Source organism: Ciona intestinalis, chromosome 3 (genome assembly GCF_000224145.3).
Source record: "Ciona intestinalis chromosome 3, KH, whole genome shotgun sequence".
NCBI lineage: Eukaryota > Metazoa > Chordata > Ascidiacea > Phlebobranchia > Cionidae > Ciona > Ciona intestinalis.
In genome coordinates this window covers 4640853-4658891 of record NC_020168.2, presented here as the reverse complement: position 1 = coordinate 4658891, position 18039 = coordinate 4640853, and the positions used below count along the sequence as shown (strand labels likewise).

The 18039-nt window shown below is 36.9% G+C and overlaps 5 protein-coding genes across 9 annotated transcripts in view; 2 read left to right on the top strand and 3 right to left on the bottom strand.

Moving 5' to 3' along the window:
• LOC100179218 overlaps positions 1-3804 on the top strand; it is a 5125-nt gene extending 1321 nt beyond the window's left edge. The window contains exons 1-7 of one of the 2 annotated variants that reach the window (XM_002120261.3): positions 921-1299; positions 1362-1512; positions 1856-1984; positions 2048-2175; positions 2492-2627; positions 2990-3122; positions 3190-3804. In XM_002120261.3, coding sequence (XP_002120297.1) covers positions 1088-1299; positions 1362-1512; positions 1856-1984; positions 2048-2175; positions 2492-2627; positions 2990-3122; positions 3190-3275 — 975 coding nt within the window. In that variant the 5' untranslated portion in view covers positions 921-1087 and the 3' untranslated portion in view covers positions 3276-3804. Of the gene's footprint in view, positions 1-920; positions 1300-1361; positions 1513-1855; positions 1985-2047; positions 2176-2491; positions 2628-2989; positions 3123-3189 lie in introns of those variants that run through there. The other variant, XM_026833778.1, reaches the window with a different exon arrangement.
• Positions 3805-4027: 223 nt separating this feature from the next.
• Positions 4028-7556, bottom strand: LOC100181548. Its single transcript, XM_002120192.3, has 7 exons — positions 7032-7556; positions 6842-6977; positions 6127-6255; positions 5662-5789; positions 5384-5519; positions 4662-4794; positions 4028-4602 (listed from the first exon to the last, which is right to left on the bottom strand). Exons 1-7 carry the CDS (start codon positions 7247-7249, stop codon positions 4517-4519), a joined length of 966 nt encoding a protein of 321 aa, XP_002120228.1. The 5' UTR covers positions 7250-7556; the 3' UTR covers positions 4028-4516.
• Positions 7557-7843: 287 nt separating this feature from the next.
• Positions 7844-13335, bottom strand: LOC100186292. Its single transcript, XM_026833780.1, has 7 exons — positions 12725-13335; positions 12521-12668; positions 12186-12314; positions 11997-12124; positions 8987-9122; positions 8191-8323; positions 7844-8121 (listed from the first exon to the last, which is right to left on the bottom strand). Exons 1-7 carry the CDS (start codon positions 12934-12936, stop codon positions 8036-8038), a joined length of 972 nt encoding a protein of 323 aa, XP_026689581.1. The 5' UTR covers positions 12937-13335; the 3' UTR covers positions 7844-8035.
• LOC100186342 lies at positions 8265-17981 on the top strand. 4 transcript variants are annotated; one of them, XM_026833777.1, is made up of 10 exons: positions 8265-8351; positions 9162-9329; positions 10899-11013; positions 11084-11199; positions 16338-16488; positions 16637-16765; positions 16857-16984; positions 17050-17185; positions 17420-17552; positions 17612-17981. In XM_026833777.1, the coding sequence occupies exons 3-10, from the start codon at positions 11008-11010 to the stop codon at positions 17695-17697; spliced, it is 885 nt and encodes a 294-aa protein (XP_026689578.1). In that variant the 5' UTR covers positions 8265-8351; positions 9162-9329; positions 10899-11007; the 3' UTR covers positions 17698-17981. The 4 variants fall into 4 exon arrangements, with proteins under 4 accessions (XP_026689578.1, XP_026689577.1, XP_026689576.1 ...); XM_026833776.1 differs by lacking the exon at positions 10899-11013 and having other exon boundaries at positions 8286-8351; positions 9256-9329; XM_026833775.1 differs by lacking the exons at positions 8265-8351; positions 9162-9329; positions 10899-11013; positions 11084-11199 and adding an exon at positions 15827-16279 and having other exon boundaries at positions 16857-16972.
• LOC113474117 (bifunctional arginine demethylase and lysyl-hydroxylase JMJD6-like) lies at positions 13422-15538 on the bottom strand. Its single transcript, XM_026833781.1, has 7 exons — positions 15270-15538; positions 15066-15213; positions 14578-14706; positions 14387-14514; positions 14180-14315; positions 13622-13754; positions 13422-13552 (listed from the first exon to the last, which is right to left on the bottom strand). Exons 1-7 carry the CDS (start codon positions 15476-15478, stop codon positions 13467-13469), a joined length of 969 nt encoding a protein of 322 aa, XP_026689582.1. The 5' UTR covers positions 15479-15538; the 3' UTR covers positions 13422-13466.
• Positions 17982-18039: the final 58 nt, after the last annotated feature.

The window sequence follows — 18039 nt, the reverse complement described above, 5'->3', positions numbered from 1 at the left end:
AACGACTTTAATAAAACACGCTGTGGGTCGAGATTGACTATACCACACTGGAAATTTAACTGCTCATGTAAACCGAACACTTGACCAAAAAAGTGATATCAGTCACTGACAGGGGGCGAAACGATTATAACACTTCCCAACCTAGTTTCCATTATAGGTTGATTTTGTTCCTGGAGGATCTTGGCAAGCACAGCTAACTGGTGAAAAGGAATGGACCTTTGAAACACCTCCGGAGTGTTACGGTATATGCGCGTCTAAGATGATGGTGAGGGTCAAGCCAGGGGAAATAAGTACGTATGCTGATTGAACTGTTAAAATTCTAAACTACAAAACTAATACATTGTCTCGTTCGTTTAGTTGTTCTTGATGGCAACAGATGGTTTCACGAAACACATATTCTTGGAGACGATTTGAGCATAGTGATTGGATCAGAATATTACTAGAGATGTATAAAGGAACATATCGGGTTTTAAATAAATGATAATCCAGAACTTGTGGTCGGTTGTCTTTTAGCAGAAATGCACTATATGGAGTCTACGCAGTGCATTTTTCTGAAATGTTACATTTCGAGTTTTTTTACAGCATTATTCCTGGCACGTCGTGGGCTTTTGTGTCGTCTAGGCTGCATGTTTGAGCTGAGTTGAGGATGGTCGCGGTGATGCATTTTCTATACTGTTTGGAAATCTAAGTTTATATGTTGTTGTGTACTAAAGTTTCGCACTGGAAGATTAAACGTTAGTGAGTTGTAGTTATCTTTATGTGGCTCTTTTTATGGTGTATCTTGATTGTAAAATCGTAGTGTTGTGAAGCGATAAGTTTTAGATAGGCTATGTTATCTTTTTACATTGCAACGTGTGCCAAGTAACTGACGCGAGTATATTGTTGGAAAGGCTGTCTAAAACATTGAACAAACCATAATACCTTCGTATGTTCATTCTTGCACAAATTACTTGGAAACAAAGCCACGATTTCCGCAAGAACAGCATTCGATTTCAGTAGACATTATAGCGCTTATAGTTCGGATAGTTGATGTATTACGCTGTATCAGCATTTAAATATTACAGTGTGTAGTCGTAAAGCTAATAGAATGGCAACTGTTGATCAGTTCAAAACACTTTTAAAGAATGCCGAAGACCTCGGCATTAGTTATGAGCAGTTAAACATACTTAAGTCTGTCAGGTTGATACAGGACGATGGAAAGAAATGGCATCAACGGAATTCAAAGGTCCTATACGCTGGCTTGGTATTTTTCCTAAGCATTAGCCTTCCGTCTTTGTACCGCTTAACCGATAGATGGGGGTAGGTCAATATTAATTTGGTTTATTAGCATCATGAATTTCATGATAGTTTTTGTATTTTAGGTTGCTAGAGGCTTTTAAACCACGCGTTTTAAACCCATACAACAAATGCCTTCTACCCAGTGAAGCTGTTGGTCCGTTCGTTCGTCCACCAGTAGATTGTAATGATTGCAAGGATGTAACAGAAATTTTGTATTTAAAGAATATGACACAAGTAAGCGATTATTACGTTTAGTATGCGCCGTGAACTTTCATTCAAAACCTTGTAAAAAAAATATTGGCATTTTAGGTGTGTATAGCATGGTTTGTTGTTTATGCACTTTTATTTTCAAACATTTTTTGGCGGTATCGTGCTGGGATTTATCCTTTTCCTCAGGAATAATTAAAAAGCAAACCACACCGTTTCTTAAAGTTTTTGCGTAAGTAATAGGAGTATCCAACGCCATGGCTATTAATGGTTTAGAACCCAGTCCAAAATAAAGAGGCCGCGGTGTCATGACTGCGAAAAACTGTGCAAAAAAGCTAAATAATTTAACAAACGTCTTCTATTTATTTAGAAACTATTTCTTGAAAAATATGCACACACCATGCAGCCTCTCGTCATACAAGATGGCCAGAAAGGCTGGACTGCAAGCAAAACGTTTAGCTACGAATATTTTAAAAACTTATACCCCCCAGGATCCGAGGTTTGGAATTGTTTAAAATAAGTGTTTCTATTATATTTTAATTAAATTCTTACCTGTAAAAAGGCTCTAAGGTACGCTGTGCGCCATTGTCAATTCTTTCCATACGGTTCGCAAATGTATAGTTTAGAAGAATTTGTTACTATGTCGCAAAACAGAGTGGAAGGGAACGAAGATCGCTGGTACATTGGATGGTAAATATAAAATCTCTTATATATAAATAACCCAAAATGTATAGTAGGGTAGGGGAAGACGGGACACCTTTAACATCTAATATCTAAATATCCTCATCGCGTTTTTAGCAATTAACAACGGTCCATGGGAGTCGTGAGCATACGGTTTATAATTCATTAAAAGTTCTTTGTTTACTACCAAAAGGGACGAGAAAATAAAACGAGAAAGTGTCTCATCTTCCCCACCCCACTATATATAAAAACGTGTCTTTAGCCGAGTTGACATCGTGTCGACAACATACATATAGTTTACAAATAAACATGTCTGTTTTCTTAGGAGCAACTGCGAAGGTTTAACAGCCAACGAGCTCAGAAAGCATTACACAATGCCATACTTTTTGCCCCTTGAATTAGATCACAGCAAAACAGATTGGATGTTTATAGGATTACCAGGACGAGGAGCATCAATGCATGTGGGTGAATATGTATTAACACCTTTCATTTACAATACGTTGGGTCAAGATTGACTATAATCGTTGCACACAATCGCTAAAACTTGTTATTAAAAACAACAGCACAAGATTAAATGTGTACTCTGCACAAGGTTTTCATCGTTAATCTTTACTTGTGGAAACTAATTGTCATAAATTGCCATAGCTAGAGTCCATTTTATATAAAGCTTGTTATAGTTTTTATTGTGTCGTGTCCCGAAACACGCATAACCTTTATGATAGCAGTGTCGAGCTTCGAGTCTGGCCATTCCAACCGCTGTGTCAAGCCTATATGTTGTCCAGTGAAATGTTCACATTGTTTTTTGTTTCTTTGGTTATTTTAGATCGACTTTGTTCCTGGGGGATCCTGGCAAGCGCAACTAAGCGGTACGAAGGAATGGACCTTTGAAACACCTCCGGAGTGTTACGGTATATGCACGTCTAAGATGATGGTGAGGGTCAAGCCAGGGGAAATAAGTATGTATGCTGGTTGAACTGTTAAAATTCTAAACTACAAAACTAATACATTGTCTCGTTCGTTTAGTTGTTCTTGATGGCAACAGATGGTTTCATAAAACTCGTATTCTTGGAAACGATTTGAGCATAGTGATTGGATCAGAATATTACTGAAGTAACTTGTAAATAAAAAGCATAAAAGATGAACTCTCGCTTCAAATTAACAATATACTCCAGAAACCATGGTCTGTCGTCTTTTAAAACAACTCAAATACTATTTTCTGTGGATACACTACGGTCAGAGTCATTAGTGTATTTTATGTTTCTAGGGTATTCACATTCTTTGCAATTATCACTGGCGCCTCTAACGCGTTCAAAGTTGCCGCCTTTTTCTTTTAATTCGCTTTTTTCCTCGATTTCGCCTTTGTTTGATTCCGGTCAAAAGAGTTGTGTTTGGCCAGTGTTGTGTGAGGCTGGAGTGATGTATCTATTGTTTACGTGTTGGCTAAGAAACTTGGATTATTATGTTGTGGCGTATTGAGTTTTGAACCAGAAGATTATGTAAGTGAGTTCTAGTTATGTAAGGACAGCCTATACAGAAGGCCAGTCTGTAGCGATAGACCCCAAGGCAACGTCAGCACCGTTTAATTTTAGGTAACCAACTAAATAAAAGCGAAATAGCGGTAGTTACTAACAGTGATATGTGTTATATAGGTGAAAATAGGCACCTTGCGTGAAATATCTGTCCTATAGCATAAACGGTGTATTCGTGTCAAAGTATGACTAGGTCAATTGTACAATAAACGAGACGAAAACAAGGCAAAGAGTAGGACGATACCAATACTTTCAAAGTGTTTACCCTCCGTTATTTTAAGGTAAGCAAATGTCGATAATATATTATTCTTTCTATTTCAATGTTTTTTTTGGGGTACATATAAATGGCATACCAGCCATAAAATGCATATATATTGTCAACGGCTATCAGTCTGTGTTATCAATTTTGTGCTAGTTTTTGTTTTTACCGCTATCGAAAAATACTTTAAAAAAAAACATGTATATAAAAATATCCTTACCTAATATCGAGCAATTAACGAGTTGTTTATCATGGCCTTTAAAACCGTTTCTGGTAATTCACAACGATTGACGCGGCTTGTTACACTGTTTTGGCGAGGCGCAATAAAAGCACTTCTACTAGTGATATTTGAAACACATGCCCATTCATAGGAATTTTGCTGTCTTGTTTGTTAAAAAACAGGAATAGGATATGGAATATTAGGTACTAAAGATATATGAAACTTGCTAAATGTGAATCAGCTATACAAACAAACATCTTCTATAAGTTAAGCTAAACACAAGCGGACACAATTTCTGGAATATATATTTTATTCAAACCACAATATGTTTCTTTATTCTTCTTAGTAATATTCGGATCCAATCACTATGCTCATATCCTTTCCAATAATATTGGTTTCGTGGTACCACCTGCTCCCATCAAGAATAACTAAACAAACGAGACAAAATAGATCAGTTTTGTAACTTACATTTAAACAGCGTACATACTTATGTCTCCAGCCTTGACCGTTACTTTCATTTTTGATGAACATATACCGTAACACTCCGGAGGTGTTTCAAAGGTCCATTCCTTTTCACCGCTTAGTTGTGCTTGCCAAGATGCCCCAGGAACAAAGTCAACCTATTATAAGTAGAAACCTCAGGTAAGCATCATTTCAACCGTGGTGCAACAGCGGCCTATAGAGTCTGAATCGTCGCTTAATGTAGGTGTGTGTATTTAAATTGTGGTACAACAGTTGTCTGTATACAGTCTAGGTCAAAAGTTAATGTTGCTACCATTTTGCGCGTGTCTGTGAATACGACGCAACGGTTAACTCCTAGGTTGTACAAATCACCATGTCATCATACAACTTGCCATTATACAAAATTATGTCAATATACAATAGAAACAATTAAGTCATTATCGGTTCTATAATTTCTCGCAAGCCATTTAATCAAATGAACCTCAGACTGCAAATTGTCTAACGTGCCAATCGCTAAAACCCGACCTTTGTGTGCTTGTATAAGCGGTAAAAATTAGGTTGTACAGTTATGGCGGTCAGTTTTAAAAGATTAACAATAACAACCGTAATTTTCAGAATTCAAAATATTTATCCGCATTACTAAATATTAAAGTTTCATCAAGCTTAGTGCATGTGCCACCATCTAACTTTAAAGTCTATTACAAGAAATCGCGACCGACAACGTATTATAAATTAAAATGCACTAACATGCATTGGTGCCCCATGTCCCGGTAACCCCATGAAAATCCAATCAATTTTGCTGTGATCCAATTCAGGGGACAAAAAGTAAGGCATTTTGTAATGCTTTCTGAGCTCGTTGGCTGTATGTCCTTCGCAGTTGCTCCTAGAAAAACAGAATTATCAATTTGTGAACTATATGCAGGTTACCGATATTAGCCTATGTAAAAAAACATATTTTATTTAATAGTTTTTCGATATAATGTGATTTTGAATAGGGCTCGGTAAAATAATTTTAAATTACCTACCATCCAATGTACCAGTGGTCTTCGTCTCCTTCTAGTCTGTTTTTCGACATATTAAAAAATTCTCCAGCTGTAGATATATCCGTGGCGTAGGGGAAAAATTGACATCTTTCCTCAATTTGTGAAAGAGCCTTTTCGTACAAAGTACGTAATTAGAAAATAATAAGGAAGCAAGGCTCTAATGAATGGCCACGTTTCATTTTAAATAGATTGACAAATATACATTATCAACGAAAGTGTATATTTTATGAATATGGGGCATGTTTCGCGCACATATATCTCCGTTTAAAACATTCTGATTGTGTTTTTAACATTTAGCAGCGTTCTTTTAAAGTCATGAGCCTACAGCTATATAACTCCTGAAAAAAAATGTTCGTTTTTGAGAACTTTAATAAATGTTTATATGCGGTAAATATTTGGTTTTAAAAGATGATGTTATTTCTATGATAGTTATGTAAAATTTTAAACCTTTGATCCTGGGGGGTATACGCTTTTAAAATATTCATAGCTGAACGTTTTGCTTGCAGTCCAGCCTTTCTGGCCATCTTGTACGACGATAGGCTGCATGCTAAATGCATATTTCTGAAGAAATTCCTCCTAAAATATCAAAATACAGTTTGTTTATTCTTAGCGCATATTTCCGCAGTCGTCACGATCTTGCGGCCACTTTTTAATGTCCTTTGTTATCCGCAATCACATTAAAAAGTGGATAACATGTTACATAAATGTAGTAGGAGGAAGGCGGGACACCTTTAGCACATAGTATTTAAACATCCTGATGATGTTTTAAACAATTAACAATGGTCTATAGGAGTCGTGAGGATACGGTTTTATAAAAAATCGTTAAATGTTTGTTTACTACCAAATTGGAGGAAAAAATAGATTGAAAAGGTGTACCATCTTCCCCCACCCTACTATACTATTTTTTTCTTCTTTGTTTACTACCAAATGCGGCAAGAAAATAGAAAGAAAATGTATCCTATTTTTCCCCACCCTACGAAATTAGTTTAAAAGATAAAGACGCGCTAAAAACAATATTCTGCATAAAAGGACCCAGAAACAAAATTCCAACATATTTTTTCCATAAACGTTTTATCATACAACTAAGCCCATAAATGTTTCATTAATATTGCTTAAAAGGTATTAATTTTCGCAGGATATAGCAAATGTGGCATTCACTTACTTGTGTAATATTGTTTACGTACAAAACTTCAGTTACATCCTTGCAGGCATTGCAGTCCACCGGTTGTCGGTTGTACTCAAGAAAATGCTCATTTTTCACGATGCAACTTACGCTTGGGTTCAATAAATCGAATATTCTAAAATAACATAAACTTGCATGATGCAATCAAACCAAATTTATTTAAACTTACCCCACATCGGTATACGTAGTTATGCTGAATATAATCGAAAAGCCAATACTTAGTAAAAGTATCAAGACAGCGTACAGAACCTCTAAATTCCGTTGGAGCCATTTCTTTCCATCGTCCTGAATTACCCTGACAGACTTAAGTCTGTTTAACTGCTCCCAACTAATACCGAGGTCTTCGGCTTGCCCTAAAAGTGTTTTAAACTGCTCAACGGTTGCCATTCTATTAGCTGTCCAACTACAGACTGTAATGTGTAAACTGTAAAGTAATCTAGCACTGGTGCAGCGGAAATCCTAGCTTTGCTTCCAAGTAAATTTGTGCACATATAATCACACGTGCATGGTGTGCCGTACATTCACGCTTGTTTCCCGGCAATATTAACGCGTTAGTTACAATCCACCAACTTCCCAATGTTTTTAGTTTTGGGAACAGTTTTGTAAAATGAATCATTGTGAACACGCGTGTCCGCTTATAATTCGCATTGCAAGCAACCACACAGCAATATCAAGGGAAAAAAATTATAAATATATATGGTGGGTGGGAGAGGATAATACATATTTTCATTGTATTATCTCTTCCCATTTGCTAGTAAACAAAGGAAATTCAGAAACATTTAATTAAACCGTATCCTTTCGACTCTCATAGACCGTTGTTAATTGTTTAAAACATGATCAGGATGTTTGGATATTCTGTACTAAAGATATACACGTTGCGTTACGCGTGTTTGGGCATATACACTTATAAAACTTAAATTATTTTATTATTTAAAGAGGCGCCAACCAAAAAATCAAAATCGCATAGATGGGGTTAATCGTGTTTTAAACAGCTAACAAAGGTCTATATATTATAGAAGTCGTGAGGATACGGTTTTATAACGCTTTGAGTGTTCTCCTTTTACTACCGAATGAGACGAGAAAATTAAAATGAAAAGTGTCACATCTTTCCCCACCCAACTATATTATAGTTTCTAGAATACATATACTTCTTTAAAACACGATATGTATTATCTAGTAAAATTCCGCTCCAATCACTATACTCATATCCTTTCCAATAATATTGGTCTCGTGGTACCACCTGCTCCCATCCAGAACAACTAAACAAACGAGACAAAATGAATTAGTTTTGTAGTTTGGACCTTTAACAGTTTAATCAGCATACTCACTTATTTCCCCAGCCTTAACCCTCACTTTCATCTTAGACGTGCATATACCATAACACTCCGGCGGTGCTTCAAAAGTCCATTCCTTCTCACCGCTTAGTTGTGCTTGCCAGGTTGCCCCAGGAACAAAGTCAATCTATAACAAGAAATGAAAGCCCCAATGAGTAAGCACGTAATATACTAATTAGCATAATATTAATTAACTCTTTCAATACAACGATCGACTAAGCTCAAGTAAACAACGTAGCTGTTTTTAGTCGCTATTGGTGACTGTAGAGCAGTAGGTGGACTGAGAATATGTGTAAACACGCTTTGTACAACTCCTGCAGCATCATGTGTTGACTTGTAAACTTACATTAGTTAACCTGGCTTAAATGGCGATCGTATGCAGCATGGTTTATAAAAGTATGCCTGTATTTCAAAATACTTTATAGTGTGCAATCATTTAATATAAGTTAAGTTCAACGTTCAATTTCAATTAGTGCCTTTGATCAAACAGTGAAGTTATCGTTGATTACTTGCTAAATATGCGATTTTAAATCTGAAAATGTCGTCTAAAATTCATAAATATATATTGTTAATTGATTTCCATAAAGAGATTAAAAAATGAATGTTAGGATTAAAAAAAACTAAAAAAATCGCTGAAACAACAACGACAAGAACACTTGTTCGACGAAAAAGCATCTATATGACCACAAACGTGCTCAATAACTTCTCACAAGATAGTGAATAAAATATAGACACAGGGGGCACATTGTGTAAAACTAACATTTTGTCAACTATGCTTGGGTGTACTCACGTGTGATGGAGCTCCTGGCCCCGGTAGCCCCATATATATCCAATCCATGTTGCCGTGGTCCAATTCAGGCGACAAAAAGTATGGCAATTTGTAATGCTTTCTGAGCTCGTTTGCTGTATGTCCTTCGCAGTTGCTCCTAAGAAAACATCTGTGTCAATTTGTAAACTGCTTGCAGGTTACCTATGTGAACTGGGATATTTACCATCCAACATACCACTGGTCTTCTTTTCCATCCGCTCTGTTTTGCGACATATTGAAAAAATCTGCAGGTCCAGCGAAATTGGTTGCGAAGCGGAAAAATTGGCAATCCTTTACAATTTGCATAAGGGCCTTTTCACACAAGGTATTTATTAAAAATAAAACACCGATTTTCAAACAAAATCAGACCTTTGATCCTGGGGGATATACGCTTTTAAAATATTCATAGCTGAACGTTTTGCTTGCAGTCCAGCCTTTCTGGCCATCTTGTACGACGATAGGCTGCATGCTGTATGCGTATTTCTCAGTGAATTCTTTCTAAAAATATCAAAGACAATTTTTTTTCAACGTAGGTTTTCGCAATCACGATCTCGCGGCCACTTTTTAATGCCATTTGTTACCCGCTATCGCATTGCAAATGTTTAAAACGCATGTTACACACAAAACAACAAAATTGCTTGCAATGTATGAGAATGGCAATAAAAAATGGCAACTTTGCTAGCAATGTATTGAATTAGTTGTTGCAGGTATACCAAACAGGACATTCACTTACTTGTGTCATATCCTTTACATGCAAAACTTCAGTTACATCCTTGCAAACATTACAGTCCAGTGGTTTACGGATGTAAAGGGCAATAGCTCCACTGGGTAGAAGGCATTTGTTGTATGGGTTTAAAACGCGTGGTTTGAAAGCCTCTAACATCCTAAAATACAAAAACTAACATGATGCTATTAAACCAAATTAATATCGACTTACCCCCATCTATCGGTTAAGCGGTACAAAGACGGAAGGCTAATGCTTAGGAAAAATACCAAGCCAGCGTATAGGACCTTTGAATTCCGTTGATGCCATTTCTTTCCATCGTCCTGCATCGCCTTAACGGACTTAAGTCTGTTTAACTGCTCCCAACTAATACCGAGGTCTTCAGCATGCTCTAAAAGTGTTTTAAACTGATCTACGGTTGCCATCCTATTAACTATCCTACTACACACTGTAATATCTAAATGCTATTGCAACGTAATACATCAAGTGTTTGGACAACGCTATAATGTCTACTGAAATCGAATGCTGTTCTTGCGGAAATCATGGCTTGATTCCAAGTAATTCGTGCACGAGTGAACATACGAAGGTTAATGGTTTGTTCAATGTTTTACCTTCGGGCTTCCAACAATATATTATCACGTTAATTACAATCAATAGTTAAAATAAGTATTTTCATCAACCACTTAACAAATTTACATAAAAAATGCTTGCAACGAAGCATGGAACATTTACATATGTGTTCATATATACACGTTGCAGTATGTGTTTGCGGCTATACATACACTAATAAAACTGGAGTTATTTAAATATATATAACTAATTTAAGGGGCACGCCAAAAAGATTAAAAATCGTATTTTTTGAACTTGCATTATAGTAGCATAGAGTAAGATTTTTATCGGTAGTAAACAAAGAAAACTGATAAATTTTGCGCTAAAGGTATAAATCTGTCGTACCCTACAGTTTAAGGAATAATACCTCTTGCGTGCGCTGTCTCGAACCCGATATAAATTAACCCCCGAGCCTGTTTTTTTTATAATAACTGTTCCCACTTATTTGTTCAGTGTATACATATAGGAAACAACTTTTAACGTAAATCTGAAACAATAGACTATCATTTCTGGAATATATAGTTTCTAAAACACGATATATATGTTGTTTATGTTATCTAGTAAAATTCCGCTCCAATCACTATGCTCATATTCTTTCCAAGAATATGGGTTTCGTGAAACCATCTGCTTCCATCAAGAACAACTAAACGAACAAGACAATGTATTAGTTATGCAGGTTAGGATTTTAACAGTTCAACCAGCATACGTACTTATCTCCCCAGCCTTAACCCTCACTTTCATCTTAGACGTGCATATACCGTAACACTCGGGGGGTGCTTCAAAGGTCCATTCCTTCTCACCGCTTAGTTGCGCTTGCCAGGTTGCACCAGGAACATGATCAATCTATAATTAAACGTTTCGGGTAAGCATCATTTCAACAGTGCTTTGACAAAGTGATTAGCGTGTAAAGCTCGGATTAAGTTGCTACCCTTTTGAATGTGTTTATAAACAAAAAAATAGCGATTATCTAAGCTCTAAGCGTCTAAGGGATTGATGTACAAATCGTCAGTCACAATGCTACAAGAGAGCTAGGCTTCAATGAGTTGGCACGTATTAATCCAATTAGCATAATACTAAGTAACTTTTAACCACCACGGTCGAAGAAGCTTGATAAAAAAAAGAAGTCAACAACAAAGCGGTATTCAGTCGCCCTTGGTGAATGTTGAACAAGGGGTAGAATCATGGCGCACTCTATTATAGAGGGCGCCATGGGTAGAATACATGTGTATTATAACTTATTAAAACTTATAATGTATGCGGATTGAGTGATTGGTAAATACTAGTGTAAATACGCTCTGTACAACTCCTGTACCATGGGTTGACTTTTAAACTTCTAAACTTAGTTGTTCAGATTTCCGCTTTTAGTTCGCAACTGCGTCGATAAGGTCTATTTATAGTCATTCTTGATCCACAACGTTTTGTAAAAAAAGGTGTTAATACACAAGTACTTACATGCGATGGAGCTCCTGGTCCCGGTAACCCCATGTATATCCAATCTGTTTTGCCGTGGTCCAATTCAGGGGACAAAAAGTATGGCAATTTGTAATGCTTTCTGAGTTCGTTGGCTGTATGTCCTTCGCAGTTACTCCTAAGAAAACATCCGTGTCAACTTGTAAACTGCATGCAGGTTACCGATATTATGTGAACTGGGATATTTACCATCCAACATACCACTGGTCTTCTTTCCCTTCTACTCTGCTTTGCGACATATTGAAAAAATCTGCAGGACCAGCCAAATCGGTTGCGAAGCGGAAAAATTGACAATCCATTACAATTTGCATTAGAGCCTTTTCACACAAGGTATTTAATTAAAAAAGACTGAAAACACAGATTCAAATAATCCCAAACCTCGGATCCAGGGGGGTATACGCTTTTAAAATATTCATAGCTGAACGTTTTGCTTGCTGTCCAGCCTTTCTGGCCATCTTGTACGACGATAGGCTGCATGGTGTATGCGTATTTCTCAGTGAATTCTTCCTAAAAAATCAAAGACAATTTAATTTTATTTCCAGCATAGGTTTTGGCAGTCACGATCTCGCGGCCCGTTTATAATGTCCGTTTTATATTCGCAATCGCATTAAAATTGTTTTAAAATCATGTTACACACGAAATAGTGTCAATATTAATTGCAAGCTATTATAATAATTGCAGTGTAGTATACTCTGAATGAGACATTCACTTACTTGTGTTATATTCTTTACATACAAAACTTCAGTTACATCCTTGCAAACGTTACAGTCTAGTGGTTTACGGACGTATTGGGCAACAGCTTCACTGGGTAGGATGCATTGGTAGTGTTTTAAAGTACTTGGTTTCAAAGCATCTACTATCCTATTGAAACATAAACTAGCATGTTATGTTATCAAACCAAATTAATATCGACTTACCCCAATTTATCAGCAAAGCGACACAAAGACGGGAAGGCAATACTGAATAAAAATACCAAGCCAGCGTACAGAACTCTTGAATTCCGTTGATGCCATTTCTTTCCATCGTTCTGAATCGCTCTGACGGTTTTAAGTCTGTTTAACTGCTCATAACTAATGCCGAGGTCTTCGGCATTCTTTAAAAGTGTTTTGAACTGATCAACATTTGCCATTCCATTAGATATCCAACTATCAATGTCTATTAAATGCTGCTTCAGCGTAATGCATTAACTAACTGAACAAGCGCTATAATGTCTACTGAAATCGAATGCTGTTCTTGCGGAAATCATGGCTTTGTTTCTAAGTAATTCGTGCAAGACTAAACATACGAAGGTATAATGGTTTTGTCCAATGTTTCACATTCTAGCAGTGAAAACAGAATATTTGCTTTGAGAAATAACGATATCGTTGCTAAAACGATGGTTGTTATTTCCTAAAATCAGAATTATATCACAGGGCTATTATATGCTAAAGGTATCTGCCTTATCCCACAGACTCCTAAACAATTTACTTTTGTGTGCGTTGTCTTGAAACGCGATATGAATTAAACACCCGCGCCCGTCGTCTATAAAAAAAAACTGTCTGCACCCATTTGTTTGGTGTATATACATATAGCGATAACTTTTAACGATATTCCAAAACAATAGGCAATAATTTCTGGGATATAGTTTATTCAACTCCCGATAGGTTCTTTTATGTTTATCTAGTAAAATTCCGATCCAATCACTATGCTCATATCCTTTCCAATAATATTGGTCTCGTGGTACCACCTGCTCCCATCCAGAACAACTAAACAAACGAGACAAAATGAATTAGTTTTGTAGTTTGGACCTTTAACAGTTTAATCAGCATACTCACTTATCTCCCCAGCCTTAACCCTCACTTTCATCTTAGACGTGCATATACCGTAACACTCCGGCGGTGCTTCAAAAGTCCACTCCTTCTCACCGCTTAGTTGTGCTTGCCAGGTTGCCCCAGGAACGCGATCAATCTATATCAAGAGATCAAACTCTAGTAAATGAGCACGTATGAAAATAGAAATCCCGGCTAAACTTCATTTCAACTGTGCTTTGGCAAAATGGTTAGCGTGTAGAGTTTGGATCGAGTTACTACAATTGTGAGTGTGCTTGGCACAGCGGTTAACCAGTGGATTGTACAAATCGTAAGTGCTTAACAATACTCTTACTTCTCACAACACAGTTGTTGAAAAGGACATAAGGATGCACATTGTGTAAAGCAAAAAGATTTGTTCACTGTGCTTGACAAATGTTTTAGCCCTTTTGGTGTAAGACCTACGTCTTCAACCGCCGCTTTTAGTTCGCATGTGCGACGATAAGGTCTATCATAGTCATTCTCGATTCACAATGTAGGCTATTGTAACTTAAACGTGTTATTACAAAAGCAGTAAGCACTCACATGCATTGGTGCTCCTGGCCCCGGTAGTCCCATGTATATCCAATCTTTTTTGCCGTGGTCCAATTCAGGCGACAAAAAGTATGGCAATTTGTAATGCCTTCTGAGCTCGTTCGCTGTATGTCCTTCGCAGTTGCTCCTAAGAAAACATCCGTGTCAACTTGTAAACTATATGCAGGTTACCGGTATTATGTAAACTGGGATATTTACCATCCAACATACCACTGGTCTTCTTTCCCTTCTACTCTGCTTTGCGACATATTGAAAAAATCTGCAGGACCAGCCAAATCTGTTTCGAAGTTGAAAAACTGGCAACCGTCCACAATTTTCATTAAAGCCTTTTCACATAAGGTATTTAATTAAAATAGAATAAAGACACCGATTTTCAAATAACATCAAACCTTTGATCCTTGGGGGTATATGCTTTTAAAATATTCATAGCTGAAGGTTTTGCTTGCTGTCCAGCCTTTCTGGCCATCTTGTACGACGACAGTCTGCATACTGTGAGCGTATTTCTCAGTGAATTCTTCCTAAAAATATCAAAGACAGGTTATATTTCCAGCGTAGATTTTCGCAGCCACGTTTCAATGTCTTTTGATATCTGCAATCTGATTGTAAATGTTTAGAACACATATTAAACAAAAAATATTGCCAAGTATAATTTAAATTAGAGGGAGAAGATGGGACACCTTCAGCACATAGTATTCAAATATCCAAATATCATAATCTTGTTTTCAACGCTCAACGCCGTTTTATGGGAGTCGTAGGGAAGGGTACGGGTTTTAATTATGTAATGTTCTTTGTTTACTATTTACTGAGACGAAAAAATAGAATGAAAAGGTGTTCCATCTTACCACACCCTCACATATCAAACGAAATAATAACTTACTTGTGTAATATTCTTTAAATAGAAAATTTCAGTTACATCCTTGCAAGCATTGCAGTCTAGTGGAGGACGAACGAGCGAACCAATGGCTTGACTAGACAGGAAGCATTTCCAATTGTTTAAAGGGTTAGGTTCTGAATCCTCCAACGTTCTAAAGTAAAATAAACTATAGCATAATATTTTCAAATCAAATTTATGTCGACTTACCCTAACTCATGGTCAAGATACATGAGCGGGAGGCTAATACTGAATAAAAATACCAATCCAGCGTATAGAACCATTGGATTCCGTTGAAGCCATTTCTTTCCATCGTTCTGAATCGCCTTGACGGAATTAAGTCTGTTTAACTGCTCCCAACTAATACCGAGGTCTTCAGCATGCTTTAAAAGTGTTTTGAACTGATCAACGGTTGCCATTCTATTAGCTTTACGACAACACACTGTAATATCTAAGTGTTGTTACAGCGTAACTAAGCGCTATAATGTCTACTGAAATCGAATGCTGTTCTTGCGGAAATTATGGCTTTGTTTCCAAGTAATTCGTGCAAGAATGAACATACGAAGGGATAGTGTTTTGTTTAATAATGTTTCAGACCGACGGACTTACAGTTCGGATTGCAATTTTCCACGTAAGAAATGTATTGGAAAACTTTTGTTTTTCTTGCAAAAAAAACGTGGTACGCTGCGAGTCCATATATATATATATATATATCTTTTGATCTTTTGTGCAATCATTATATTTTGCAATTAGTGTATTGTAGTATTTATGTTAAGTGTTTTCGTATCAAAAGTCACCACTTATCTACAGAGAATGTAGAATGAGATTCGATCAAAACTGTTTTGTATTTTCTTGGAAATGGTTTGTCTAAAATTATTCTCCGTGGCATATGCGTTTTTCAGCCAGGACATCGACGCTACTTTTTGTTTATCTGACCAACGTAGTTGCGTTGTCATACATTAGGCAGTATTTATCGGAATGGCAAATCAAGAACAGTTTCGTGCTATATTAAAGCAGTCAGAACGTATGGGTATAAGTTGTGAGCAGTTAAGCAGTTTAAAATCAGTAAGAAAAATTATTAACGATGGCAAAAACTGGCAACAACGCAACTTTCAAAACATTTTGCTTGGAATCTGGTTGGTGTTAACGATAATTCCACCATCGGTGATCGTATACAATATAAAACATGAAACTACTTTCGGGAATTCCATATTGAAAACGTAAATTTTGATATTTGTGTAAAGATTTTATTTATCTAATTCCGCTGCTGTTTTGCAGGTTTGTCGTCCTGCTGGACGAATCCCAAATTTTGACGGAACTTCCGTGTATTCTTCGAAGTCAACCTCTTGCACCGTATGCAAGAATTCCCACCAACTGTTCCAGGTGTGCTGATGTTACTGAAGTGATGCAACTAAGAAATGTGTCGCAGGTTAGATTAATACTGTTCGTTTAACCTAAGGGTCATGCCTTTTAAACTAGGTTCTGTGACTCTTTTTAAGTCTTTTTAAATGTCATATTTAGTGACTATTTTTTTAAACCTTTTTTCATTCAAGTAAAAAATGTTTAAATACTTCCAGAATGATTTTTTGACCAAATACGCGTTCACTATGCAACCGATCGTGGTGAAAGATGCGCAATCTAATTGGACAGCGGGCGAAAGTTTCAGCTACGAATATTTTCAAAGTATTTATTCTCCTGGTTCTCAGGTGAGAAAAATACACTACCAATTATAAAACAGTAAAATGCACATACCCGGCCACGATCACCATATTATCACCAATTGATCATTTTTGTAAGATTCTGGAAGAAGTAGCTAGAAGATGTTTATTCTTCCCGTATGAAACTGGATTGGCTAACCTGGCTGAATTTTTCAACATGTCAAAGAATCAAGTTGAAGGCAAGGAAGGTCGATGGTACGTCGGATGGTGAGTAGGCTACTTATAGCTTATTTATGTATATTCCCGACCTGCAATCGTACATTTTGTTTAAGGATTAATTGTGAGGGAAAATCCGCCAATCAGTTGAGGAAGCATTACCAACGACCTTATTTCTTATCCCCTGAGTTGGACCACAGTAAACTTGATTGGGTGTTTATGGGAATGCCTGGACGTGGAGCTTCTTTGCACGTGAGTATGAAATCGGCAACTTAATAAAGCCTATATCATCGTGTTTAGTGACTTTTATACAATCCACTCTGCCTCAATTAAGAGAACTTTAAAGAAAAGTTGTACAGACTTATACAGCGGTCATGATTGAAAGCACTCTCGCGAGTTTTGATTACTAAGTACATATAGTAGGGTGGGAGAAGATGGGACACCGTAAGCAGATATTATTTAAAAATCCTGATCGGGTCTGTTTAGGTTGATTTCGTACAGTCGTCGATTTGGCAAGCACAGCTTCGTGGCCATAAGAAGTGGACATTGGAATCACCACCGGAGTGTTTCGGTACATGCGTACGACGACTTGAGGTGACAGTTGATCCAGGAGATATAAGTAAGTATATCGCAATGAATCCCCAAATCAGCTTGGTAAAATTGAATTGTATTTCACAGTTGTTCTTGATGGAAACAGTTGGTTCCATCAAACCGAAATCGTTGGAGAGGATAACAGCATCGTTATCGGCTCGGAATACTATTGAGAGTCAAGCATGCGGCTGATATTAAAAGAAAATTAACCCCCGCCGTGTTTATCATGCAACGTTTTAATCATTCCATACTGAAGGCAATTGTTCAAACGTTATGTATATTTTTTGCAGTAGATTGTTGAACGTTTATAATATTTCAACCATGTGTATGTTTATGCCAGAGTCCGTATATAAACATGTTTAAACCAGAGTCCGACTCTGGTTTAAACATGTGTTTAAACATGTTTATATACGGACTCTGATTTATGCCAATACGAATTCAGGATATGAGTTCCAAATGTTGCTCTTCCCAGCCAGAGCCATAGAAACGTTCTTAGCTAGAGGTTATCCGTACTT